This window comes from Natator depressus, chromosome 12 (genome assembly GCF_965152275.1).
Source record: "Natator depressus isolate rNatDep1 chromosome 12, rNatDep2.hap1, whole genome shotgun sequence".
Taxonomy (NCBI): Eukaryota; Metazoa; Chordata; order Testudines; family Cheloniidae; genus Natator; species Natator depressus.
The window spans coordinates 6,876,494-6,903,368 of NC_134245.1; the positions used below are offsets into that span (position 1 = coordinate 6,876,494).

Consider the following 26,875-nt stretch of genomic DNA (forward strand, 5'->3'; position numbering starts at 1 on the left):
CATCCTGAATGACAAACGCCTGCTGCTCCGTCATAAGCATCATGCAGGATTAGAGCACTGAGTCCTCAAGTCATGTCCTCTGCTCCTTGTTACACGCAAGCTTTGCTCCTGGTCTGAGCCCTGGGTCCTCTTCACTCCCTCCTTGCTCTGTGCTTTCTTCCAGACTGCTCATACGCTTGGATTCGCCTCTGTCAACCAAGCCCTTCATTTTGCCCTAGAGCGCACCACTGGGGCCTGCAGCTGCCATGCTTTACTCACCCATGGAGTCCCATTGACTGTACTGTCTGCTCCCATGTTTGCAGCATTGGGGCATTAGACTAAATTCTTCAGGGCAGGTAACTGGTAAGTGTTCAAGCACAGCTCACCCACTCTCCACGGCTGTATACACGTCGGCACAACACACTGAACAGGTTACCTCCAGCAAAAGGTAAGAGTTATGGCCCTCTTCAGGCTCAGCAGCAAACGGGGAAGACAAAGGATAAAACACTGATGGGTTTCACTTTTGTCCCCAGCCCTTATGTTGTCAAGACACAGCACTGGAAAGGCTTGGGTTACTTGACGCTGGTTCCATTGGATTTGGCTTGGGCAGTGAGCGCGTTAACCAGGTTTGGGTTCTGGTTCTTGTACATCATACACCCCGCCTGCAACCCAAGGGAACATTCAGACAAAGTTCCTCATCAAAACCCTAAAGGTGGGACCTTAACTGTGCCACAGGAAAGAAGGAGAGCCACGTCAGACGTGGGAACTGGTCCATTCAAGGACAAGCTGTGAATGGAGATTTCTTTTAAAGCTTCTAGGATGGAATAAGACAGCGGAGTGAAGATGTCCTATAAAATCTGAACTAGGCGCTTGCTGGTGCCCTCTCCGAATTCAGGGGCTGCGCCTTGGCCGTGACATGCAAACTGACACGGTTCAGCAGCACCGGACAGGAGGAGACGAGACCGCAGTATGGTTCCCACTGTAAACATTAGTAAGCTGAGCCCTGCTTTCACCACAACATTCCCAGCAGGACAGAGGGCAGGGCAGGGCTTTGGGTGTTTAGAGACTCAAACGTTTAACACGATTTTCCAAATAAGTTATACATTTTTAATAAAATTCATTATAAGTTAGTTTCCTGAACAGCAGGCTCCAGCGTATTAATGGTGAGGAGGGAGCCCTCAGCACAGGAGCCTCCTTCCCTACAGGAAAGAAGCAAGAATGGACAAAGGTTCTGACAGTCATTTATTGAAAAATCTCTAAGAGTCCAATGGGTGTAGCAAAAAGAGGTTGGTCTGTGTCCATCTGCCTCTCACCCACCCACACACTCCCAGCTCAAAACCCTCCCCAAAGGCAAACACATAGGGCAAGTCCTGGCTAAGTTCCATTTACAAACAGATCATGTAGGCCCCATCCCCACCTACTCCTAGTTAGATTTTAACATAACTAAAGCTACACAGCCAAGAGCCACTAACAGGGATCTTAAGCACCCCCGCTATCAGGCAGACCGCAAGACAGCCTCCACTGGAAACAGGGCCTTGAGACTTCAGGTGTGACACCAGCAGGACTAGTGCTGTGCGATATCCTGACTCAAATCCTCTGAAAAAGTTCACCAAGGAAGGGGCTAGTCCCAGATGCCAGTAGAAAAGCACTAGCCATGTCCACGCTCTAGGAAAGGGGCACTCTGCCCAGAACCAGCTCTTCCGCAGTGCTGCTCTGGCAATACCCAAGCAGAGGGAAGCTCCTGGAAAAGGGATTCCATCACTCATCTGACTGTGAAGGGAAAAACAGAGCAGGCCTCCAGTTCCAGACTCAAGTGTTCCAGCTGGTCTGATCCACAGCCTCTCCGTGGCTGGAGTAGTCAGGTAACAAGCGGGCTGACGATGAGCATGGGAGTGGGAGACAGCAGAGTGATGGCTGATTCTGAGCCCCACCCCAGGGAGGAGGTCTAGCAGAGAAAGAGCTGGGTAAAAGTTCTATGGAGAGCTGAACTTAAGTTAGCTCCACATAAGAACCAGAGAAAGGTGTTAGCTCTGCTGCAGTCTTCATCCAGCCAGGCCCCTCCCACATGCAGGACAGACACCTCCAAATCAGGTTTTCAATCCAGCTCCTAAGGCACCAGAGGTGGGGCAGGTAGCCAGCGGGGACTTCGGTTCCCTGCTGTGTTCTGGGGAACAGGGATGGACACGGCGTGAGACAGATGGAACTAATTGAACCTGTGTGTTTGCACGTGTGGAGGCGGAGGCAGCTGTCACTCAAAGACAGCCATGAGGAGGTGAAGCTCACGGAAGGCACTGCCATGGCGGCCACTCAGTCCAGACTTGTTCTTTATGATATTGCTGATATTCTTCAGCTGCTTGTAACAAAGTTTGCACTTATGGAGCCTGCAAAGAAAGAAGATGGACAGGGCATGAATCTGCAGCAAGCACTCCCTGGGGTTCCTGGGAATATGTGACGGGGAGGAGGAAGAACGCCTGCCTCTCTGTGGCTCGAAGAGATGGAAATATCAATGGGTTTGTGCGGGTAGATGTTTGGAATTCTATCGATGCTATGAGCCAACAGCTCTTTTTCTACTTGTTTCCCCGCCCCGAAGGGAGCCAGTTTGCGATGTAAGGAGGTGCCATTTCAACAGAGCCACTTTTCAAAGAAAAACTGCACTTTAAATGAGGAATCTTGCAAACCCAATTTCAGGCTGAAGCCAGTTGTGGGCGGTCACTTAAGGAATACAGCCTTAAAGGACAGTGGCTGTTTGGTATTCACATGCACTCCCGGAGCAGTGGGGCACTGTGCATGTTGGGGGAAGAAAGTAGTAGCCCAAGTGCCTGAATTTGCTTCTCAGGCATGGTCCTTCACCGCCTAACGCCAGGTGCTACCCATGAAGGGGGAGAAATACCCTGCATAGCTTTGCAGCAACCCCTCTAACTCCATGAGCAAGACTGATGGGGCTGGGAGGGCATCCATCCAGCCTCTAACTGTCCAAAGGAAAAATCAGCGTGATGCCATGACATCAGGAGAGGGCTCGTATGGCAGGAGGCGGCGTGGCAGCGGCTAGGGTGCCTTACCTCTCTTCTCTTGTGATGTCCACCCCAACAGACGGTGGTGCAGCAAGAATGTCGGTGATCAGTGGCAGGAATCTCTGGAGAATCAGCTTTAAGGAGGTGCAGCCAGTCTGTACATAACTGACACAAAGACACAGAGGGTCAGATGTCACTTGACTTTCACTCCCATATTTACACCACCTGGCTGAACGTGTCTTACAGCTCACTCACCAACTTAGTGTCCTGAGGTTGGTGTCCTCAAACAAACCTCCCCAGCCTGCATAAAAGACCCTCCTGGGGAAGAAGGGCTAATAAGAGGAAGGAGAAAGGAAAGCAAAAGCTGGGCCTAAACAGCAGACAAATGATGAAGCAAACTACGCCCACACCCTCAGAGACTCTGACATTTGACCCTTGCTCAGCAACCTGTTCAAGCACAGAAACGTTCTGCCTCAGGACTCAATCTCCATAAAACCCACTAATACTCATGGTTGAAGAGTAAAAGCCGGAAGTCGTTCCTTGAGGAACATCCTGCATTTCTTTACTGTGCGTCTATGAAGTACACAGGATCTTCAAAATGATCCAGAGGCTGCCTCATGACCAGGTCCAGGTCCATCTGGAGCAACTTGCTTCCTTGGTTCCCCGCCTACCTATCCAAGTGCTCCTGTTCTGTGACTAAACATTTCAACCAGTGTCCTACATGCTCAACTCCAATTCATTCCTTTGACTATCTCCTCTCCCAACCGTGGTTATAAATTCCAGGTGGAGTATTCCAAAAAAATCTTTGGTCCAGCCATTGTTTAAAGCCCAACTATTCTGCCTCAACCTCTTCCCTGGCTCTGCCATAGCTACCTTCAATTCAAAATCTCTAGAACAATCTGCTGCTCTCAATGTCCCTCTTGTAGTGGGTAACAACTCCCACCCCAAGCAAACCCTATCCTCCACGTTTCTTGGTTTCCCTGTGCTCCTCCTGACCTTTGGCCACTGCACCTCTCTCTTCCAGATGATGTATCTATGCAGAACTGTATCCTACATGGTTTTCTGGTATTTTCTTTACTGATCAGCTGTGTAATACCCAGTGAAACTCATCTAAGAATGCCACTATCCACCTGCTTGTCCCCCAGGGAGGTAGCTTCCTGAACACCTCACCTTTCATATTTGCTTTGAAGGAGCTTCTCTATCTGAGGCAGAATTATAGTACACAGATCCAGTTTCCAGAGAGACCTGGAAAGAAAAGAACACACTCCAGGAGAAATGGAGACAAGCCTCAGGGGGCTCTCTCATTCAACACAAATAATGCATGCAGACCCAAAAGACTCAGCCAGTTCAGCCTGAGCTTTGCTGACTGAGTTCACTCACTCCACCTTGTGATGGAAAGTGGCATAATAGCAGCTCTGGTCATTTCTGGTTGGATTCCTGAAGAACTGGCTGAAGTTCTTCTACAAGACTTTCATTTTCCTGATGAGACATTAACTGCTAACAATGAAGGCACTGCAAGAACTAGTGCCAAAGACCTGATCACTAGTGTTGCAGGCTCAAAGATGTGACTAAAATGCATTTGCTCTTACACTGGTGGCCATATGCCCAATATAGGAGATGAGTGGATGTTAGGATATGTCTAGTCAATATCAGATAAAGCAACCACAGAGCGTAGAAAGTACCTACTGGACACATCCTTACACAGATGCAACAGCTGCAAATACTCACGCCTTCTGGTTGACAATGTTCAGTAGGTCCACTATGACAGAGAGATCATTGATAGCCACAGCAGAGTCCACAGATGTCTGAGACAAGGGGAGAGGAGGTAGAGAAAAGTTAGTGTGAGGCTTACACTAACAGACCCCATGTAATCATTATGAGAATCACTTTCTAAATACCAGGCACAGGGACATGGTAATAGAGTAGAGAAGAGCATGCTGCCACTAGCCACCCTAACACTTAGCAACACACCCACTGATTCACACAAGGGTCCCTATGTAGGAAACAGAGAAGCTCACAGCTACTCTAGTTCCAATTGCAGCCACACTACAGTTCATTCCACATTTCTTTTGAATCATATAAAAAGAATGAAACAGCACACCAAGGTGCAATAGTAGGAACCGATGCTTGGATATCATATCTTCCTGTAATCGGGGGTTCAGAGCCAGTTCTGCGCAAGCTAAGATGGGCTGTCCAATTGCTGTCCTATCTCCACCCCACAGAGTAAGTCTGACCTGTCCCTAAATGCCAGTAAATCCCACTTCCTTGCCTTTATGTCACCAGTGCTCCACATCGCTCGCACAGTGTCCAGGTTCTTGTGGCGGCTGGTGAGCACCACACACATAGTCTCATGGCCCTTACGGATCTGGGACATGGCTTCCTCGTCCACTATCTCGCATTGGCTTTGGTTTTTCACAGCCTGAGGTACAGAGAAAACATCAACTGATTGGTGACAGCAGAACAAGATGCTGTGGTCTGAGACTGTGGGAAGTGGATAAAGAGGAGCCTTCCTAGGTCTAATCCTGCTTCCCTTGGCAGTAGGAATATGGGCTATCCAAGAATGAATCTCTGTGTAATTGAGTCTGACCTTTCTGGCAGCATAAGGACATGGTAAAGAATTCATATTCTCCAAGTCTGGACTTTTGTTCTCAGCAAGTTTTAAGCACAAACTGAACACAGCTAGTGAAAACTAGACCTGGGAGAGAAATGAGATTCTTTCTGGTGGAATTTTTCACAAGAAAAAAGTCTATTGACATTTTTCAGCTGGAGAACATTGATTTCCCATAGGAAAGTCCAAAGTGAACATTTTTAATTAAAATTTGTTTATTCTGTTTCATATTCAAATATTTCAGTTTGTTTCTTTCAAACAGAAAAATGTTTGTTTTAATTTTCAGTGTGTTTCTCCCACCCTCTTCCCTGCACTGGAAAAAAAGGAAGAGAAGGTGGTAAACCTATCTTTCATGCCTTTTTACTAATTAACAGTGGGTGGATTCCCCCCTCACCCCTTTGGCTGTTTCCCAACTCACAAGCCTTAGAAAACAGTTACAAAATGCTGGAAAGGAAGGGAAAAAAAAAAAAAGTTTTGAGACAAACCCCATTTCCAATAAAAAAAATTTCAATCACAACATTTTCAACCAACCCGAGTTAAAAAACCCAACACACACCAAACCGCTCTGTGGATTTAATTAGAGGCTTAACTAGACTTCTGTCTAAGCCAAGCTGGAAGCTCCCTTTCATCTGATCATGTTCCTAGTTTGGTATCAGAAGAGTGCCTTGGCTTGGGAAGGACTTTTCCCTTGGGAAATTCTAGGAGCAATCCCTGATTTGGGAGACAAAGGTGAAAGTGAAATAATTTAGAGACAAACTGACACTTGCCGCAATACCTATAAAAAAAACTTGACCGATGTTAGGCAGCTTGTGTGCTGGCTCACTGCCTATCATGCTGACCTGTATTGTCTCACTGTTTCCTTGCGCTCCCGTGTCTCAGGATCCGTCCATTGTCACTTGTCTCCCATTTGGACTGTAAACTCTTTGGGGCAGGGACTTTTTGTTCTGTGTTTGTACAGCAGCTAGCACCATGGGGTCCTGGGCAATCGCAACCAACCAAGAGCTTGTCAGTAGTTAGGGGTGGGAGGGTCCCTTGACTGATAAGGCGTGAGCAGAGGGAGGGCGAGACCTGTGGTGTTCCTCTGAGGCCACATTCAATGATCTGAAACACAGGCTTATGGAATCTCCCATGAAGCAGTGATTATTTTTCAGTATGAAGAGCCCTATTGCAGGGGTGCCCCACATCCCAACTCTGTCTCACAGGGTTTGTCCCCTCTGTGTTCTTTTTTTAGTGGTCTAAGCCAAGGCTGAACATAAGAAAATCCTGCAGGATGTGTGGTCAGAGATGGCACCAATACTACCTCATAACTGAGCACAACCAATCCAGGCCTACGGCACTGCTACCCCTTGCTCCCAAACCAGCTGCTTAACTCTCCTGCTTTAGAGCAAGCTAGTTACTTACTGGCAGAAAGTCAGAGGCCTTCAGCCCAATGGGCGCATTCCTGGCTGCAGGAATCACTGATGGCTCTGCTCTAGTCACAGGGGTTGAGGAGGCTATTGGTGGCCTCTGAACCAGGCCAGGCTGCAGGAGAAAGTGAAATAGAAGTTACAGCAGCAATACTCTGCCCCAGGTCTCACACCCTCTCCCTCACCCACTTCCTTCTGGAGCAATCTAAAGTTTGCTGGCATGGCAGGCGGGGGGGAGGAGAGAGAGACACTCTCCGAGGCACGTTGTGAGGCTTAATTAACGATTGTGAAGAGCATGGAGATACTCCACTGAAAGGCATTAGGGCCGCCTGAATGTGAATGGAGAGGCCCCATCCTGTGGGGCTCAGTTAATCTTCAGATACAAAGAAGCCACGGTCTAAGAATCCCGTGAAATCTGACAGCTGTTTCTCTTCAATGCACACTGGGGCTTTGAGGCGCCAACAGAGACAAGACTAGAAATCTGGAAACAGAATTAAAAGTAGCAGAGTCAAAATCTGCTTGTAAATGAACCCAAACTGGAAATCTGGCTTCAAGCTCTACCCCTGGCCCTGCCCAGATCAGTTTTCTCCCTTTCTGGTCTCCACTCACGTGCACTGGAGGGACTGGCATGATTAGCAACATTCCAGAATCTCCAGTGCTTGGAACTCATTGGGAATGGGGGTGTTGAAAGATCCTAATGGCTCACACGGTACATACGTTTTCTTGGTTTGACAGTGGGGTCTGAATGTCCACGACTTGGCTGGGCTTTGCTGCTTCCTTTATGATGACAGGCTCTGGAGTGAAGGAAGGAAGGGGAAGAGGGAAAAGTCACACTCTATCCCTTTCAGGAGAAGCTTTCAGCAGAGGTTCTATGTAATTCAAGTGTCTGAGTACAAGTCATGTGTCTCTCTGGACAAGGAGCATCCTGTTGAAACAGCCACCTGCCCCCCCGATTCCCATCCCACCCTCACCCAGCATTCAGGTGGACAGTCCCAACTCACCATCCTCGGGGGGGGCTGGGAAGGGCTCACTCTTTGGTGGTGGAGTTCGAGCTACAAGAAGGGGGAAAAAAGAAAGCCAAGGCCACAGATTAGCACAGAGCAGCCTTGGGACTGGTGTAACTCACAACAACTAAGCAGATTAGGACAGTTACTGACATCGAAGACTGGCTTATCTCCTCTAGAGTTTAAATGTTGTTATTGTTGGGTTTCAGCTGAAGGTTTGTAGCCACTGTGGCTGTGAGGAGCAAAACAGACCAATACGTTCCCATAATTCAAAAGGAGCGAAGTGCAGAGTCAGGCAACATGTTCACAAATCAATTAGATTAGTGAAGCAGAAAGACGTATAAAAAGATAAGGGATTATTAATTACACCAGTAAGGAAGTTAATATAAGTACTACTACCACCACCACCTTAGACAGCTTAGATCATTGTAACCATTTAGCCCTCTACATGGTCATAGCTGGGCTTTGGAGCAGACACTTAACCACCCACCTTAAATGGGAACCCTTGGAAACTATGGGGTTTGTGCAGTATGGTGCCTACTGCCATAATTCTAAGTGAAAAGAGATATCTAACAATCCAGTGCTCCGTCTTGATCTGACCAGAAAGGCATCCCGCTCAAGATGGAACGGTTGGCTTCTGGGCCATACCTCTATATTACAAATGAGAGGCTGCGGTTTGCTTCCCCATATGCTAGTTAGATACAGCCTTCTAGTAAGTTGCCAATGTAGCCCTTGGTTCAGAGTTCCGTTTTAAAGAATTTTAAATAGAGGTTTTCTGAACTCCAAATAGTCACAGGCTGTGCCAATTAGCCAAAGATCAGTCCTTCCTCCTGGAACTGATTAATTCTGAAGCCCCCAAACCCTAATCCTTGCTACCACCCGGAAAGCAGAACAGAGTCTGGTACTGACTGATGGAATTCTTGGGCTGGAAGATCTCCTTGTAATCCTCTGGATTCTGGATCTCAGCCTTTGATTCCTTTTCATCCCGGTCATCTTCACTGCTGGGACTGCGCCTCTCGCTCTCTGAGTTGTGCTTCACTCTGCCAATAAGAGAGTCCCAGTCAGGAGCAGACTGGCAGGGTATGTTAGAGAGAAAGAGCACTAAGTTCTCCACTCCTTCCAATAAAGCATTTGGAATTGTGAAGCACACACCCCCATCAGATTCTTTCTTACCTTTGGGGCTTGCTACAGGTAGTTGATGGCCTGTCATAGATGCGTCGAAGGGAGGACCCTGTGGGTGTGGGCTGAGCCAGAGGCCTATCATCTTTGATCGGTCCATGAAGACCAGAACCAGACTTTGTGACTCTGCTGAGGTCCACAACGAACGAGGAGACTGTACTCTGCGAGACGGAAACCCCTATCTGCCAAGAGCAAGAGTAAGGCAAGTTGTTAGGAGTCCAGTATAATGTTAGCCCCTCTAAGCTGAGGTCCCATGGGCTGGACTTAGGGTTTCTTCTCCTTTAAATCAGTTACATAACTTGTTTTGAATGGCTTCTCTGTGGTGTTATCCCAAAATAGCGACCAGAAGGGCCTTTAGCAGCTGGGAGCGTCAGCAAGGTATGGAAGAATCTACCAGGGAAAGTTACTGAGAATGTGTCAAACGGCATCAATTAACAGATCAGACATTGGTTAAAGCAAGCAGAAAAAGGGCACTATGAGTGTATGCCAAACGGCTGCACTAATGAAAAAGAGAAGCAGCTTGGCAGAGGGGCTCGTGAATGAGAGTGGAACTTAGGAAACCTAGATCCAATCCATGGCTCTGTCAGTACTTCACTAAGACTTAAAGCTTGTCATGTCACCTCACCTTCTTATTCTCGTCCTACCCGTTAGATGGAATAGAAAGGCCACTACTGCTAAGGGTTTTCTTCATGATAGTTGTCTGCATACAGTCGTGCTCTTGGCACTGGGGCTCAAACCTTTCTAGCTAGTACTCTCCATTGGGCCACATGCTCATGGTATCAAATAGCCAAGCTCCAGGGTGCAAAAGGGACTAGAGCCCCAACTACCACCCATTTGTTCCTCAGGAAGCCAGACAGACGTGGAGCGGGGTAAGAGGGAGCAGCGCATGGAACTACACAAGCAATGATCCGAGGAGAAAACGATGCTGCCCCATGTTTATCCGTCATTCTGAGACCTGCTGAGGAGCACAGTACCAGCATTAAGACTGACCATGGCCAACTATGAGCTGTGACAGCCTAACACGGCCAGTCTGTAGAAGTCAGAGGCCCAGTGAGCAGCCCAGGGAATATTTATTTGGTATTTCTCAGACTTCTCTCCAATTCACGAAGGGGAACTCACCAGCTGGTTGTTGCAGATAGATAAGTCAGCCACTTTTCCCCAGGTCACCAAGACCACATCAAAGCAGCGCTCAGGCTCCCAGCCATACACACGTAGTGAATCCTGGTAGCCACTATACAAGCAGCAGCCATCTGGGTTGAAAAGAACACACCTGGAAAAGGAAAGAGACCAACATTTATCCAAGACTTTACTAACTCAGATAGTCTTTGAAGGAGACCAGGGCTGAACATCCTACTTCACCAGAACACCAGGGACAAGTGCCATAAGTGCCCTAGAGCTTCAACTTCAGCAGTATGAACTTTCCTTAGCAAAGTGTCCCATTAATGAGAACTCGGCCTTTTAACCAGGCTGAACCCATATGCTAGGTCGCTACCGAACTCACTATGGTACAAGTATAATGTACCTGACAGGTGTGGCCTCTTCTTCAATGCAGCTCACCACTTGAAACTTCTCCAAGTCCCAGAATCTGACTGTCCTGTAAGCACAAAGAATGAAAGGAAAGAATAACTATAATTCTAGAAAGCCAGAGACCCAGACCGTTATAATAGTATGTGACAGTATTTTCTACTGCAGTTTATTGCTGTGTGCTAACGATGACCCCCCCAACAGTAGGTAATAACGCTAGAGCAGAATTTGGATCCAGCCACAGATGCAAAAGGAGATGCTTATTGGCTCCATAGGTATCTAGCACTGACCCAAAGCCATGGATGACTCAGTGGGGAAAGGCTGCCTGCTGTGGCTGCATTAGTGTTCGACTCAAGTCTAGCTCGTTGATTCCTAGTGCGACAGAAGTTGCGACTAGATTTTGGGAGAACATGGTAGGATCTGCATGGCATCATACCACATTTGCAATCTGCAGTGCAACTGTCCAGCTCCTCCAGTGGTGGGAATGTCTCGCCCCCTACATGAACAGCAATGCTCCCAGGAGGGTGGAGACCAATACAAGAGCAGATGAATAAACATCTTGCTTTTTCTTTCCCTGCATGTACCTGTCAGCGCTGCCGGAGGCCAAGAGGTATTCATTGGGATGAAATTCAACAACGTTTACTGGGCCTGTATGTCCTGTAAACTCGAACATTATCTTCCCAGCCGCCAGATCCCACAGCTGGAAGAAGGAAAGAACAATCAGGCTCTAGAGAGGATGTGTCTACCCTGGATTGTTCTCCACTGGAAATCTGCTAGCTAGCCCACAAGCCTGCCTCTGGCAGGTAATGACCAGGGCCATGAGAGTTCTAATCAGACTGAGGGTTATTTCCAGTTTTGTTTTTATTTGGAGATTTGTCAAAGAACCTCTATCATTGCTGAAGACTGGCAAGAATATACAGTGGCGCTAGAGGGGGTTTCAGTAGCTAAAATAAGAGGTTTTTTAAGTCATGATGTGCTATATGTTATTTTACCTGTAGGGTTTAACTTTTCACATCATCTGGTCTTCACTTATAAATCTTGGGTGCAATGACTGACCCGCTCATCTGAACGGAGGTTGAAAATGAAGCCAGCTTCTTGCCCAGAGCCCTCCATACCACAGCAGAAGAAATTGAAGAATTGCTGCTAGAACAGATACTTTGCTGAATTCTCTCTGCATTCGGCGAGTTGTGTCCCAGACAGCTCTTTGGAAAGTGCACATGCTTAGCCATCCAACTGGCCGAGCTTTCATTTTCAGCCTCAGGTTCACCTCACCTGGCAGTCAATGTACCCTCAACCTTTAGAGGCAGGACACTGTCTTGTGTGTTGGACAGTAAGGAATTATATTTCACTTAGCCACATCTCATTTCTGGCTGTTTTGCACTGTTGGACAATGGGGTCCCTGCTCAGAGACTTACCCTATGAAGCTAAGGGGCTCGCATCACTGCGAAGTGAGCTGGAGTAGGTGGGGGAGAGAACTGGCAACACAAATTAAAGAACAGTACCCCTGCCCTTCCACATGCCACAAGGAGGAACGGCTCTTGCCACACTCTTGATAATGAACACCATACCTTTACAGTGTGATCATCTGCAGCGGACGCTAACCACTTCCCATCAGGACTAAATCGGAGACACCTAACTGCTTGTGTGTGACCCTAAAAAAAATACAACCACATACAGCTTGCAATGGGTTTGCACCTTCATTGTGCCCTTAGGAGGAAATCCTAGCTTCCTCTTTCCATTTTATTCTGTGCTTGTAACAAAATGAAATCAAGTAATGTTTATTACAGTTTGAAAGACTCCACAGTATGGTGGCAAAGCTCACATGGAAGGTCCCTGTGTGATGTTATCTAATTAGAATACGACCATACAAATCATTGTTGCTACATCTGTTATATAACTGCAACAAAACTTATACAAAGTGTGACGCATGGCCAGAAAGGGTTAAGCATCCTGAAGGATAAATGACCCAGATGCAACCTTTAGAGACGTGTTAGAAAAGTATGCGAATGGTAATTATGGCCATCCCATGTTAGATAGGCTAGAACTTTGAAACGCAACCTGTATTGTTAGAGAACTGGAGGTGATACTAATCGTATGTGTGTACTTATATCCTGTCAGATGTTAGCCAGATAAACAGACAGTTCCTGTCTATCACTATAGCTATTGATTCAGAGATTAAAAGGACATCTTAACATTAAAATGAACTATAAACATAGTAATATCACTGTATTCATCTCTCTTTGAAATGTATAGCGAATCACCCGCCAATGGTGGAAAAAACAGGCAATTGCCTTATGTTAATCCGTATAGCTAATTACCGGAGATGCTTAGGAAACAGATCTATTTCAAAGTATCCACGATTGCCTATTGTTTGCCTAAGGACTCTGAGCTGTCAAGGAAGACCTGGAACTGTATAAGAATGCCTGGGGTCCTGAAACTTTTTATCTCAGATCTGCTTGATGCTTCATGCAGGGGCAGCTTAAGCCAAAAGGCTGAGATCTCCAGTCCTAATCTGGATTCCCCCTGAATATGGATATTGGACTATAACCTATGAACTAATTCTGAAAGAACTCTTTGCATCTACAAAACTCACCATCTCTACTATGAATCTGATCGCAGAACTGTACTCATGTCTGTATGTATACTGATCTTTTAACCAATACTCTCTTTCTCTTTTTTTTTTTTTAAATAAATTTTAGTTTAGTTCATAAAAATTGCCTGCAGTGTGTCTTTGGGTAAGATCTGGAGTATTCATTACCCTGGGAGGCAGTGTGTCCAATCCTTTGGGATTAGTAGAACTTTCTTATATGATGAATAAGATTTTCAGTAATCCTCATCATATTTGACTTGGGTGTCTGGGTGGAGGCCTAAGGCTGGGTGGCTTTAAGGGAACTGTGTTATTGGCTTTTGAGTAACCAGTAAGGTATTATAGAAGCTGTTTTGTGCTGGTTTGATAAACATAAGTATTGGAATATCCACCAGCTTTGGGGATTGTTTGCCCCATTCTTTGCAGTTCACCCTAATTGAGTAACTCCAGTGTAGCTCCCTGGGACCCCGGTCACACCCTGCAGAACACGAACAATTCATGTCTCCAGCACAAGGGCAATGCATCACTCCACTGCACACTCACTCATGGGATGCTCTGTAAGCACCATTGACACTGACAACACATAGTACATTTACTCTTATGCTAACCATTTCTTGCAGCCTCTCGATTCAATCAGGCTCTGTACAAGTGGTCAGGCCATTCATTATCATTGCATGGACTTCATAGGTCACATCAGTCCAATTTCCAATACCAAGGGATTAATAAATTAATTCTAGGTGATCCCATCTTGATTCCTGCATAAGTCAGAGAGAATCTCCTCTCCCCTCCCCCAAATGATAGTGAAGCACACCTTACCTTGTACCGGAAGACACAGCCTTTTCTTCTTACATCCCAGAGCTACAGGAAAGAGCAACAAAAAACATGCTTAGAACCACAGTTATGAAGGACCCTGAAAGTCATAACAGAATGACAGGTCTCCCTACTACAGAGCCCATAAGTACTGTAGAATGGCTATGGGACAGGTGCCCAGCAGCTAAAGGGGCTGCTAAAACACAAGCCCATGCAAAGTATATTTCTTTACCCCTCCCTCCCCCTGCCCATGTAGGAATGGCCTGGAGTCAAGTTGCAACTTGAAGTGTTCAGAAGAGAGACGGCTGGCAAGACATTTCATACCATGAAAGCTAAATTCTTAGGGCCAAATGCAGACCTGCTATAAGCAGGTGTAGCTCCATTGATTTCAATGTAATCACACTTGCTTACACCAGATTTAATTTGGCATCTAACACCAAGAGGCTTGAGAAATAAACCATAAACCCTAAGAGATGAACCAGACTCCTATTATTAGGATAAATTTCAGCTATAAGAATACAAGCAGGAATTTCACAAGCATCTATGAACACACCTCCTTACACACATGCAACTGATACTTTACAAACCTCCAACAGGACAATCTTTTTTGCTGTCAAAACAATCATGGTACTCCGACACACATGCACAGGGGATGAAGAGGGTACTTCCAGAAAAGACTGGCCTTACCTTGATGTTAGTATCCAGGGACCCCGAAGCCACAAAGCTTCCAAAAGGATGGAAATCAAGGCTGCAGATATTTGCCTTGTGACCCATTAATGTACGAAGAACTGGAAAGAAAGTAGTAGCACAGAGAGGGAGGAAAAACCCTATTAGTCAGTGCTAATTTTCCCACAGACAATCCACAAGTCCAACCATGCTGCCACTTACCATTAAATACACACTGATATTGTATACTGGACAGTCTGTGCACAGCTTATTCATCTATGTACTGTGACAGATATGGTATTTTTCTGCAATATCTTTTGGAGACCTTACTGAATCAAGTTTAAGGATGTCTGGGGTGCATCATATTAAATAAATGGTTGATGTATTACTGCGGGCTGGGACTGCACGTAATCTCTATCTAGGTGAGACATGGAATGTGAACCCTAGGAAGTGTTATGAACTTCAGAGGACTATACCGGGGTGGCGAAACTTACTGGCCCTCTGAGTCACATACAACAATCTTCAGACGTTCGAGAGCTGGGGTGCACCTGCCAGGGCTTGGGGCTTCTGCCCCATGGCTGCTGCAGCCCCGAGCCCCAGCAGGCCCGCCCTGTGGCAGCTGAAGCCCCGAGCCCCGGCAGGTGATGTTTGGAGGGGGACATGTGGAGTCATGTGCTCCCCCCCATTTTTGCCAGGATTTGCTGACCCCACTCAGTCACATGGTGCTGCCGGGCCCCCTCCCTGCACAGCAGCTGCTGGAGCTGTCAAGCTGGGAGCTGTGGCTGTGGGGAGCAGCAGCAGCAGGGAGAGCCACTACTTTTGCTACTGCCTCTTCCCGTGGAACTAAAGCAGCAGCCCCTCCAGGCAGCTCCCCGCTGTTTGCTACTGCTTCGTCACAAGGAGCTTACACGTGGGAGCTGCAGGGAGGGGACGCCTGACTCAAGCTGTTGGGGGGCAAACCTTTAAATTCTGCCCCCCCACTCTCAGCAGGCACCAGTCGTCTCTAGCAGAAGCCCCTAGCCCCACCACAGAGCAGAAGCCCCACGCTCCCTCTCCCACTTTGGTAGGCAGAGAATGAGGGGGCGTGAGAGGCTCAGTGAGACACACATTAACTGTAAAAGAGCAGAATGTGGTTCGCAAGCTGTAGTTTGGCCACCCTTGGACTGTACTAAATGATGTGCCAGAGAAGAATGGACTTTTGGGACAAACAGTTTGCCTGTGGAGTTGAATACAAATTCCCCATCTCTGTTTATGCAAACACCCAGCCTTTTGAAGTGGTGCCGAGGAGGGGACCATTGTCTGCTGATTATCCGTTCCAGGAGTCTCAAGATCAAAGGCTCAAGCTGTATAAAGGAAAGACTGATTTATTCACGGGTGTGCTAGTTTTGAACTAAGGCTGTTTAAACACAGAACCACTCCTTGGTGGGGTTTGAAGGACTTACTCCTCCCAGAGCCCTGGCTGGAGTTGGGGGTGATGTCTGGCACCTATTAGCATGTGTGTAGGTTCTTTTCTTGTTTTTAATACGTTTTCTCTAATGCTTTCATCTTAAGAATAAATGTGCTGGTCTAGAAAGGGCTGATAACTTATAACTGCTAGTAATTAGAGCTGTTCATAGCCTTCGGCAAAATAGCAAAACAGTAACACTCGCCTGCTTAGGTAGTCTGGTTTGCTGGGCATATCACAGTATAGGCAGGGAACTGTACAGCCCGGAAAAACCTCAGTCAGAAGGGGAGAAACACATGGGTCTTTGCCCAAGAGAAGTGACAGCTGAGGAGCTGGGAGCCTAGAGTGGGCTCCATGGTCCACCAAGGGCAGAGGAATGCAGGTGCAGTTCCTCTGAATTCTGACATGTACATCACTTCATAGAAATGCTTTTGAGTCGACTTCCGCTAAACAAAGAAACTGCACTAAATGGACTGTTCCAGGGACCCTGCTTTACACGGTAATGCAGTTAGCAAACATTAATGCAAGCCACAAGAAGATACATAGAGGGGAAACAGGAAAAATGTATTTCTTGGCTGAGACGTTTAAGTGACACTTCAATGGCTATTATATTAACTTTGTATCTATAAAATGCGCCCTCAATTAACTAGACTCAAGAGCATGACTTCCACCATCAATGCTCTAATAATGCACCATGTTTCATCTACTGCAGATTCCTGGCAGGTGTCCTACAATGACGACTTGCACATGAACATGACAGAAATGCACAGGCCAAATTCCTAAACATTCAGCCTCTTAAGTCAGGCTCAACATGAGACTATGTACATTCACACAAACCCCATGTGTACATTTATAACTGTTCAAATGTATACGTGCATTATGCAGCTTCAGTAGAACACCCCAAAGCATTCTAACAATACTGGTTTTGAGCTGAAGGAAACACTATCAGTCGATAAGGGCCTATCCAGATTTTTGACCTTCCTAGTCAGGACCTCTCCAAGTCAATGGGGATATGTGGTATAGGGATTTCCCAAAAGTTTGTACCACCCTGCTGTGCTCACACACTGCTGACTTAAATGGAAGACGCAAAGGAGAATGGAAACCTACTTTTGGCAGCTTCCAGATCCCATACTCGAATGGATCCCGATTGGGATCCTGCAACAATGAGCTCTTCATTTGTATTGATCCTCACACTCTCCACTGGTGTTGTATGGCCTGTCAAACTCTGCAAGGAAAGTCAACAGTAGCAGTCAGCAGACTGGAGGTGCAACTCTGAAAAGTCCTATGCGGGCACATGGTATTATCCTGTAACTGGTCTGGCATGCTGTTTTGCAACAGGCAGGACCTCCTAACCGCACAGCCAATTTGGCTGGTCCTCCCTCCTGGCAGCTCTCAGTGTGGTATAACATTCTAAGATGCACTGCCTCCCTCAGGCCCTGCCAAGTACTGCTGGTGTCACTCTGCGTGCATATCCCCCGAGCACTGTATCTCTTGCTGAGGCACTATGAGATAGTTGCCCAGATTTTCTCAGAACGTGCCGATACAAACACGGGTAGTCAAGCAGTAGGTGTGGATGTACAAATTAGGTCAGCACATGCATATGCAGCGAAAAATATGCTGTATAGACACAACTACACCAGGTTTGTTGTAAATGAGTCAGATGACTGTCATACAAAACCACAGCTGTCCTTACAGCATAAGCAGGACTATCCGAAAGCCTTCTCACAAGCAAAGAAGTACATGTTACTAGCCAGCGTTGGCTGCCACACCAACAGTGCTACAACAGTACTGCAGCATTAGCTTGATGCAACAGCTACTGCCATGTACACAGTGCCTTTCATCCTCTAGGATCTCAAAGTGCTTACTAACTTGACTGTATAGATATTGTGCAATAAGTAACCATTTAGTTAAAATTCCCATGCCATAAAACACATAACACAAAAATAAGACAGGTTTCAGAGTAACAGCCGTGTTAGTCTGTATTCGCAAAAAGAAAAGGAGTACTTGTGGCACCTCAGAGACTAACCAATTTATTTGAGCATGAGCTTTCGTGAGCTACAGCTCACTTCATCGGATGCTCACGAAAGCTCATGCTCAAATAAATTGGTTAGTCTCTAAGGTGCCACAAGTACTCCTTTTCTTTTCACAAAAATAAGGAGTTGTTCCAATAATCAAATTAATATGTGCATAATAGTTAGTTAATATGTGCTGTTATAGGTATTTTAGTACCATTAAGCGATGCTTATTATTCCAAATCCAAACTCTTCCTTTATTTGTCCTTAGAATGGCTCCCTTGAATAATTCAATCCAGCTCTCTCCACCCTTCACATTTATTAAGGTAACACTAGGGAGTGACAAGTTAAAACCGACCTGAATCTTTCTGCAGTTTTTGCTTGGGATTGCTTTTCTATAATATTGTAACTGTTAACGTTTTGTGTGCAACAGAGAACTCGGACTCAAATCAGGGGTCACAAAGCTGTAAGTCAATTGCCTCCCCTCTCCCCAAGGGTACTGGGGGTCCTAGAAAATCAAGTACTAAAGCACTTCAAAAAAAAAAAAAAAGTACTTCAAAGCAAACAAAAATCCCATTGAGAACATCTCTATACACCATAAAGCAGTAAAATCACAGCGATTCCCCTGCCCCCATCAAATAAAACCCGTCTGTTGTTTTGTTTTTAAAACAACAACACTAGAAATACTAGGTCCTGACTTCTCTCTCTTCCCTGGAAAACCCAGGCAAATGTGCAGAAGCCTGGATGGTGACATCACAACAGTCCAAATCTAGAGCTGCAGTTCTCTCTGCCCTCAATGGGGGGGGAGGGGGGTGAAGAGATGCTGAATCTTATGCCCCTGCTGACTAAACTGAAACCAGTGCCCTGGTTTCACACTGCTCTGACATCACCATGCAGATCCTCCAGAGACATTGCAAAAGCCTATGGGAAGGAAACAGCACTGCCAATAAGGGATAGAGATTTCTTGTATCTACTTAGTCCTCTTCACATTTCCTGAGAGATGCCAGTTCAAATGAATGGGTGTTTGTGTGTGTGAAATGAAGTGAAAATTTTCTCCTTCTATCTTTCTCAACTCAACTCTCCTACCACACCAAGTGTCCCCTACAACCAAATCAAACATCAAAGCAGGATGCAGCACAGATAAATGCTAGCTGCCTTTATAATTGGCATGTACTCATCATCATTTCATATTATTGTGGTAGCTTTACTCTTATTATAGTGCATTTGAACATGCTGCACACAGTTTCTCCCTGCCCAGCTTATGGCCAAATCAGCACAATATCCTGACACAGTTTTATGCAGAGGCAAATGCTGGTCAGCCGTAGATATGATGCAACTGAGAGTGCATCCTGGCCTAGGATGTGCCCCAATTCCAGGGTGCAAATCTCACCACCCTGAATATTAATCTGTAAGACAAGCCTATCCTAAAACTAAGCCTTTGATAGTTTGCAACCCTGTAATAGTTGCATGCTGCAAACAACAGCAAGCTCAATATGTATTGTCTGAGCAAATACTACGACTGATGTTAAAGGTAGCCAGACATGCTGGATTGCCCTTGTTTTGAAAGACAGTTCCTGTCAGTTACTAACTAGGATTTTGTTCCTTCTTCACTGGAAACAAGACTCTGGTCACCCTGCACTCAGCAGTATTGATGTGCTATGAGCTAATGATATCTTTTCCCCCAACCCCACAGCCACAACTCAGCTGCTCTACAGAGAGAAGTGATGTCTGCCCTCTCATGTTCAGTGAGACACAAAACCAAGAACTGTGCAGGGGCAGGAGGGCTGCTCTCTCCAAACCCCCCATGTCATGAAGATCTTCAAGTATTCAGTGGGAGACTCCATTACCTGCCCTGGCCTGTCTTCAGTGGGAGGATGAGGAAGGAACCAGTGCAAATGTACCTTTTAAAACCTTTTTGAGTCAAGCCAGTGCTAGACTGGGGGGAGAGAGAGAAGATGGGGTAAAGGAGATGAAGTGGAAAATCAAGAGAAAGGAGAAAAGAAGAGTGACAGATGGAGAGGAACAATAGAATAGGTAACATTTTGGAGAGAAGACTGGAGGAGGAGGGGACAAGCGTAAAGAAGAAAAGGTGAGTAAAGGAAAAAGAAGAAATGCCTACAATGGAGAGGGATGAAAGAATTAAGAATTACAAGTTTAATTTGGGGGTGAATGAGAAAACTATGGGGACACAAAATGTCACTCATTTTAGACCCCTGTCATCTTTAAAGGCCACCGTCACACAGTTGGGCCTTAGCAGGGCATGGGAAGAGAGGTATAGCTGGTTCAGAGTCATGTGAACTGAAGGGACAAAGCCACTTTCAAATTGTGTGGGGCTGCTGGACAACATTAGTCCACCAAAGCTACCTTACTGTGTTTGTGTCCCAATATAGCTTTGTAGCACTCCAAAGCAGACGAGAGGGGTTGGTAAAACCTAGCTGGGGATTTATGACATTGCCAGACTCTCTCTGGCTCTGGCTATGCAGACCAATTGCCTCCTCCCACAACCTACCCACAAGCAAATTAAAAAAAAAAACAGCCAACTCTTACTATGATGCAGTTGGGCTTGTTAACAGACCATATATTGACCCGACAGTCCTCTCCGCCAGTTGCCAGCAGCCGACCTGAACTTTTGCCCAGAACCAGCGAGGACACATTGCTGCTGTGAGCTGTGATCTCTTCTGCACAAGACAAAGCAAACAAACAGTCACAACAAGTATTTGTACGATACACAATTCCTCTCCTGAAAGACTAGTAATCCACCTTCTACAGAAAGACTTCCCAGTTTCCACTGGGCAAACTGCAGTAACCTAGAGTTCAGATAAGAAGCCCCGCTACTTACTTATCTTGTTTGCACTAGCCCCTCTTGGCCCTATCTGCTATGCTTGGTGACATATGCCAATCAACCTTCATCATCCCACTCTAGTCTCAGTGTGGTTCACAGTGACCATCTTATCTTACTAATAGTGACTCAGTAGCTTTTAAAAGGAGAATTTGCTTGGTTCCAGCACACTCCTTACGGAAGCTAGTTCATCATCTGTACCTGTGTGAACTCTCCTGGCCAGATGAAGGGTCTCAGAAGTTGGCATGGTACAAAGCAGCTACCGATCATTTAGAGAAAGGCTCCCTAATATTGTTCTGGACAGTAGCAGAAGTTCACACTGTCCTATCTGAGCCAAACTTGCAGGTTTGCAGTTGCACAAGCTACCTTGCCGAGAAATTAAGACTTGGCACCTGGGATGGGCGGAGCTCCCTTCTACTTGAATTTTGGCAGAGCCTTTGCCTATATTCTCAGCATGTAACGTAGGTGAAGCAGAGCAATACAGTTAGTTTGGGGGCAGTGACAAAAGATGTCCCTATTGGAGGGATGGACATAGATATGCTTTAGAGGGGTTGAATAAGGAAGTAGAATTAAAAAGGTGTTTTTGTTTTTTTTTTAAAAGTAGCTTTTCATAAAGGCTGGGGGAGAAGATAGCCCCAGGACCCTGGTGGACTCTGGAGACGTCCCACTATAAACAGCCAGATCTGCATTTGTTTTACATTAAAGGGCACTTTAAAATGCACCCAAATTGTTAAGTTTTTGCCAAATGCATTTACCAATTCTTTAATATTACAGCTAAAAAGTTCTTGTCTTTTAAAGGCAGCTAGATTTGTTTATGAAATGGTTACGAAACATTTGTAAAAATGCTAGCTAATAAACAATTCAGCCTTCGTTCTGATAATTGGGTGTGAAGCAGCTCACTTTTAATAAGTGACACTAATATTCCAAGACTTCAGAGGGCAGGAACAATTGCATACTCTTTGATCTGATGATCTCAAAGCACGTTACAGAAAGCGAAACCACGTAACTTTCACATAAGCTAGAGAAACATCTTTCATGTTTCAGTTGTAATTAGGTTATTAATTAAATGAGAAAGGGACATTTGCTGAGGATGTACTTGCAGTTTAATGAAAGACCAATATTCTACTAAATGACAATACTAAACCAGAGCATGTGTCAACACATGAAATTCAAAGGCACATACAACACTAGTTACATAAATCCTCCTTTGGTATTAAGGGACGAATAGTGACTATTTAAGATTGGGTGGTGCAAGTGCTGAATGTTGTTGTGAAATGCGAACATTTGCATAGCCTCCCTTTATCTTTTATTAATAGTTTTTTACAATTTTTAAGAGTCATTGCTGAAGCATTCAACCCCCTGAATAAATGCCAGATTATAATTTTATGCCAACATTCAAAAACTGGTAGCAGAACCCTCTCTCTCTGAAGTGCTGATTTCCCTAAGCCCACAAACCCTTTCATAAAATGCTCTCTCATTAGCTACTACACATTGGCTCAGCAACCTTTAAGGCCCTAATTATCCTGGCTACACCTCTTTCCTAGCACTTGAATGATTACTACTCTGAAGGCAGAGCTAAAATGAAGTAGGAAATAGTGATATTAAAGATCAACAGCACAGGCACGGTTGCCGAATGAAATGGGATGGAGATTTGAAACGGACCAAGTGCTGTCTTTTCCCATAATCTGTGAACTTCAGCGAGGGGGGGGGAGGGGCGCGGCGGTGACAGGGAGAGTAAGAAAAACATTTTTTCTGATTGTGAAACTATGAACAGAAGAACCAACTGATGCCAGGTATATAGTGCTATACAGCCTTTGATCGTATACACCAGTTAACTCTATTAATATAGTTCTATTAAACATACAGCAACCCAGATGGGCAACATTCTCACTAATCCAGTTCTGGGCCTCAAATACTCAGCCTGGAATGCACATTTGTGGATAATCAACTACTTCCTACTTGTTCTATTGATCTTCTGACATCTCACAAAAAATTTGCAACATCTGCAGGAGAAGCATTTTTCTGTGTTTCTCTTTTTGACACTTAGGAGCTGCTTTGCCACTCTTTTTCTTTGGAGAAAAGATGAATTAAAAATAGAAGTTTACTCCCTCTCGTGAACCTTTTATGGTGAAGCCAGAGACATAATGAAGAGAAGAGGACATAAAGATCTTGTAATGATCCCAGCACCCTTCCTGCAGCGATCCAAGAACCTACTGTACCTATAGCGATGGTAGAGGCAGCAACAGAGAGCAATCCAAAAAGAATATTGACATTAAACAAGTGGAACACTCCAAGGCAGGCTTGGCTTTATAAGCGTTCCAACCTGTTCACCAGCTGTTCTTATATTATATTAGAGAATTAACAGGTTGTTACAGACCTGAAATTTAGAGAAAAAGAGAGATTTAATGACCAAAAAAACCTCAGACAACAGGAATTGAAGACAGAAAGGAGGATGCCCTATCATCATCGTTGCAAATCCCAAAGGAACATATCCCCTAGATCAATCTCTAGCTATGTCCTTAAGTCACTCTGGCTGGATGTTCAGAGGATGCCCTATGCCCTTCCACAATTCTCTCTCTGCCCTCCATCCACAAACAGACCCCTGAATTTTAAAAGAGTGCTCTATTGTCACATTAGAAAGGGAGGGGGTAGTTCCCTGAGGAAATTTCATTCATACCACAAAATAGAGCAAGAGGCCTCTCTCTTCCCCTTCCCCCATTTTCAAATAGAGAAATCTAATGAAGGACAAGAGAACACTATGAAAGACACTCACGCAGCTTCCAAGCTGTCTTGGTGGCAACAGAAGTTGCCATTTCCTTATTCAGTTCTTTTCTGATGGCCACTGAAAAAGTGCCCCCTTTCCTCCCAACAAAGGTTCACTTTGCTGAATTGTGTGGGGCTCAACCCCCCAGGCCTCAGTTTCTGCTGTTTGATCTGTTCAGACACATTTAGGCTAATGCAATTCCTTTCAAAATTCTTATTCTATTGTATCCAGAACAGTGGCCAGTTTCCTCCAATCAATAGGCCAGATCTTGAGTTCTGACTTAGTCTTGATCCATATCACTGAGCTGTTTGCCTGGAGAAGAGAAAAAAAGAAAGAATCTTAACATTTATGGCATTGTCCTGTGATACCACTCAGTCAGTACAGCAGGTGCAAAGTTCAGTGTATAGTTGTAATATTCATCTATTTATTCTGCTTGTAACAGCACCTAGCACAATAGAGTCCTGGTCAATGACTAGGGCTCCTAGGTGCTATGGCAATACAAATAATGAATATTTATTTAATTATTATTAGTGAGGAAGGTCATCAAATCCTGCTCTTCTAGTGTAAGCTAAAGAGTATGGACTGGTTGCCTATATGACCACTTCCCATCTCCCAGCTTTCAACAACAAAAGCAAAACAAGGCTCAATTCAATAAGATTATCACAGGGCTAATCAGGGGTTATTAATACACTAATTATTACAATTAAAATAATTAGAATAGTTCAATGGCTAGGTCCTGAAGATGTTTACAAGTCAGTGTAACTAGCACAAGGGAAAAAGCTTACTAGGCGACCACTTATCTTAATAGGTCACCCAAAAGTTTCCCCAGACATACTGAATCAGGTTCTACTCCACCTTTATGCGGAAGCCACTGCTGTTAAGCCAGTGAGTTTTAAACTCTTGAGTTGTCACTCAGGCTCCGTACAGAAACTGAATGAAGGTGGCAGCTTTTCCTGGTCATTGCTAACATACGATCCGTGCGGCAGAGCCGCATCCACACACGGGTATCTACCCCCTGCCCACCCCTCTCTGGCGAGACTCAGAGGCGAGCAGGTTCATAAGACGCCCCGCAGCCACGCGACCCAGGGCGCACGGGAGTGCGGCTCGGCTCGGCTCCCTCCTCGGGGTGACCCCCCGCGCCAGCCCCTCCACGCCAGCAGCCCCCACGCCCCGCACGGGGGGAGGAGCCACTTTTCCAGCTTCCCCCAACAGCTCCGCGCCGAGGGGTCCCACAGCCGGGCTCCCTCCCCCTCCTCCTCCTTCCGGCCGCGGGAACCGGCACGTGAACACATTCCAGCCCCAACAGCTCCCCGGCAGCCCACCCGGGGGAGGCGTCCCCGCCCGGCGGCCTGGGGGAGGGGCGAAGGAGGGTCCCCCCCTGCCCCCACACCGGGCCCCCGGCCGGGGGAGGGGAGGAGGGTCCCCCCCGCCCAGCACGCTCTGGGCCCCCCACCCCCATGAGTGGCACCGGGGCCCGAAGCAGAACCGCGCCCCACCCCCCACCGTGGGGCCTGCGAGCCCGGGGGGGGGGAGGGGAATTGGACCCTCTCAGCCCCCCCGCCGCAGCCGGCGTGCAAAACGGACCCGACTCCATTCCCGCCCCCTCCTACCTGCAGCGGCTCCGCGCTCCGCTCCGCCTTCCAGCCCCGACCCCCCCACCTGCTCCCATCCCCCACCCTGATTGGCCCCTGCCTGACAACCGGGCCCTCACCCTCACAACAAACCTCGGGCCTGGCCCCGCCCCCACGCGGCCTCCGCCGAATCGCACGCGCCGCCTGCATCCGGGCCCACCCGCTCCGCGGCAGTCCCACCAATCAGAGCAGTCCATTATCCCTGCCGTTCTTCTGCCGCCCAGCCGCCGCCGCTGGGGTTTCTCGCCCCGCCTCTCCGGGCACACTGACCAATCACCGAACACGAAGTGGGGTCAAAGCCCGCCCACAAGGATGAGCTCTACCAATGACAGATTGGTTGGTCGCCTTAGCAACCGCGGAATTCCTGGCCACTCCCAGCGGGTCTTGCTGGCTGAGCCCCTACTAGGTAACCAATAGAGAAGGAGAGAGAGAGAGAGCCCCCGTGGGATGGTGTAGCCGTGTCGCCGCCATATTGGCTTCGGGCAGGCAGGTTGGACAGGGCTTATCCTGACTGTTCCGAGGGGAGGGCCCTGAGCCCCGGTGACCCTCCCGTGCCCGCTCATTGCCCCTCCCCCGGGGCGAGGCTGGGGTAGCGGCCCCTGCCGCGCTCTGGAGTCTGCCCCTGGGGCGACTGGCGCGGAGGTGGGGTCGTTGAGAGCCCGGGGCGGGGGGGCAGCGTCCTGCGAGGGGGGCAGGCTGGGCTGGCAGCGTGAGGCGGCGCCGCGAAGGGCGGAGCGAGGCTAGCGGGAGAACGGGCCGGGGGCTGATGCCAGCCCCCTGGAAGTAAGAAATGAGGCACAAATCGTTGCGGGGAGGGTGATACAACCTCTGGGACAAACCCCCGGCGGAGGTCGCGGACTCTCCGTCTCCTCGTGTCTTCACAGCCGGCCTGGGAGCCTTTCTGGAAGATCTGTGTTAGCCAGAGACAAGTTATTGGCCTCAGTACGGGGGCAACTGGGTGAAATTTAATGGTCTGTTATATACAGGCAGTCAGACTGGGTGATTTACTGGCCCTTTCTGGCCTTAAAATCTATCAGGAATAAAATTATGGTTACATCTTGAGGAAATATTCCGTAGCAAGAGAAAATGGCCACGTTTCAGTGACCTGTCCTGTCCCAGTGCATCTGCGAACAGCCCCCTAATAATGCTACAATGTTTGTGGTGGGCAGCAGCCCAGTAACAGATGGGCCGTCTGTTCTCTGGCCTAAGCTGTGTGCTTCAGAGCAAGGAGTAAATCCCCTCTCCCCTTCCAGGTTTCAGGGTAACAGCCGTGTTAGTCTGTATTTGCAAAAAGAAAAGGAGGACTTGTGGCACCTTAGAGACTAACCAATTTATTTGAGCATAAGCTTTGAGCTTATTATGCTCAAATAAATTGGTTAGTCTCTAAGGTGCCACAAGTCCTCCTTTTCTC

The 26,875-nt window shown here is 46.9% G+C and overlaps 1 protein-coding gene across 2 annotated transcripts; it reads right to left on the bottom strand.

Moving 5' to 3' along the window:
- Positions 1-1,218: 1,218 nt before the first annotated feature.
- On the bottom strand, positions 1,219-25,614 carry KATNB1 (katanin regulatory subunit B1). 2 transcript variants are annotated; one of them, XM_074968492.1, is made up of 20 exons: positions 25,545-25,614; positions 23,843-24,145; positions 20,778-20,908; positions 17,326-17,443; positions 14,796-14,896; positions 14,115-14,156; positions 12,280-12,363; positions 11,296-11,411; positions 10,710-10,781; positions 10,307-10,457; positions 9,182-9,369; positions 8,918-9,048; positions 8,006-8,056; positions 7,722-7,798; positions 7,000-7,119; positions 5,260-5,409; positions 4,719-4,795; positions 4,161-4,235; positions 3,039-3,155; positions 1,219-2,360 (listed from the first exon to the last, which is right to left on the bottom strand). In XM_074968492.1, exons 2-20 carry the CDS (start codon positions 23,880-23,882, stop codon positions 2,228-2,230), a joined length of 1,974 nt encoding a protein of 657 aa, XP_074824593.1. In that variant the 5' UTR covers positions 23,883-24,145; positions 25,545-25,614; the 3' UTR covers positions 1,219-2,227. The 2 variants fall into 2 exon arrangements, with proteins under 2 accessions (XP_074824593.1, XP_074824592.1); XM_074968491.1 differs by lacking the exon at positions 25,545-25,614 and adding an exon at positions 25,444-25,494.
- Between the last annotated feature and the right edge of the window lie 1,261 nt (positions 25,615-26,875).

Excerpts from the sequence above, each read along its gene's own strand:
- KATNB1 (XM_074968492.1), bottom strand. The coding sequence starts at position 23,882 with ATGGCAACTTCTGTTGCCACCAAGACAGCTTGGAAGCTGC. Across the intron at positions 8,057-8,917 it reads CCAGCCCAAGAATTCCATCA|CTCGAACTCCACCACCAAAG; the intron begins GTCAGTACCAGA and ends CCCTTCTTGTAG. Across the intron at positions 2,361-3,038 it reads GACATCACAAGAGAAGAGAG|GCTCCATAAGTGCAAACTTT; the intron begins GTAAGGCACCCT and ends CTTTCTTTGCAG.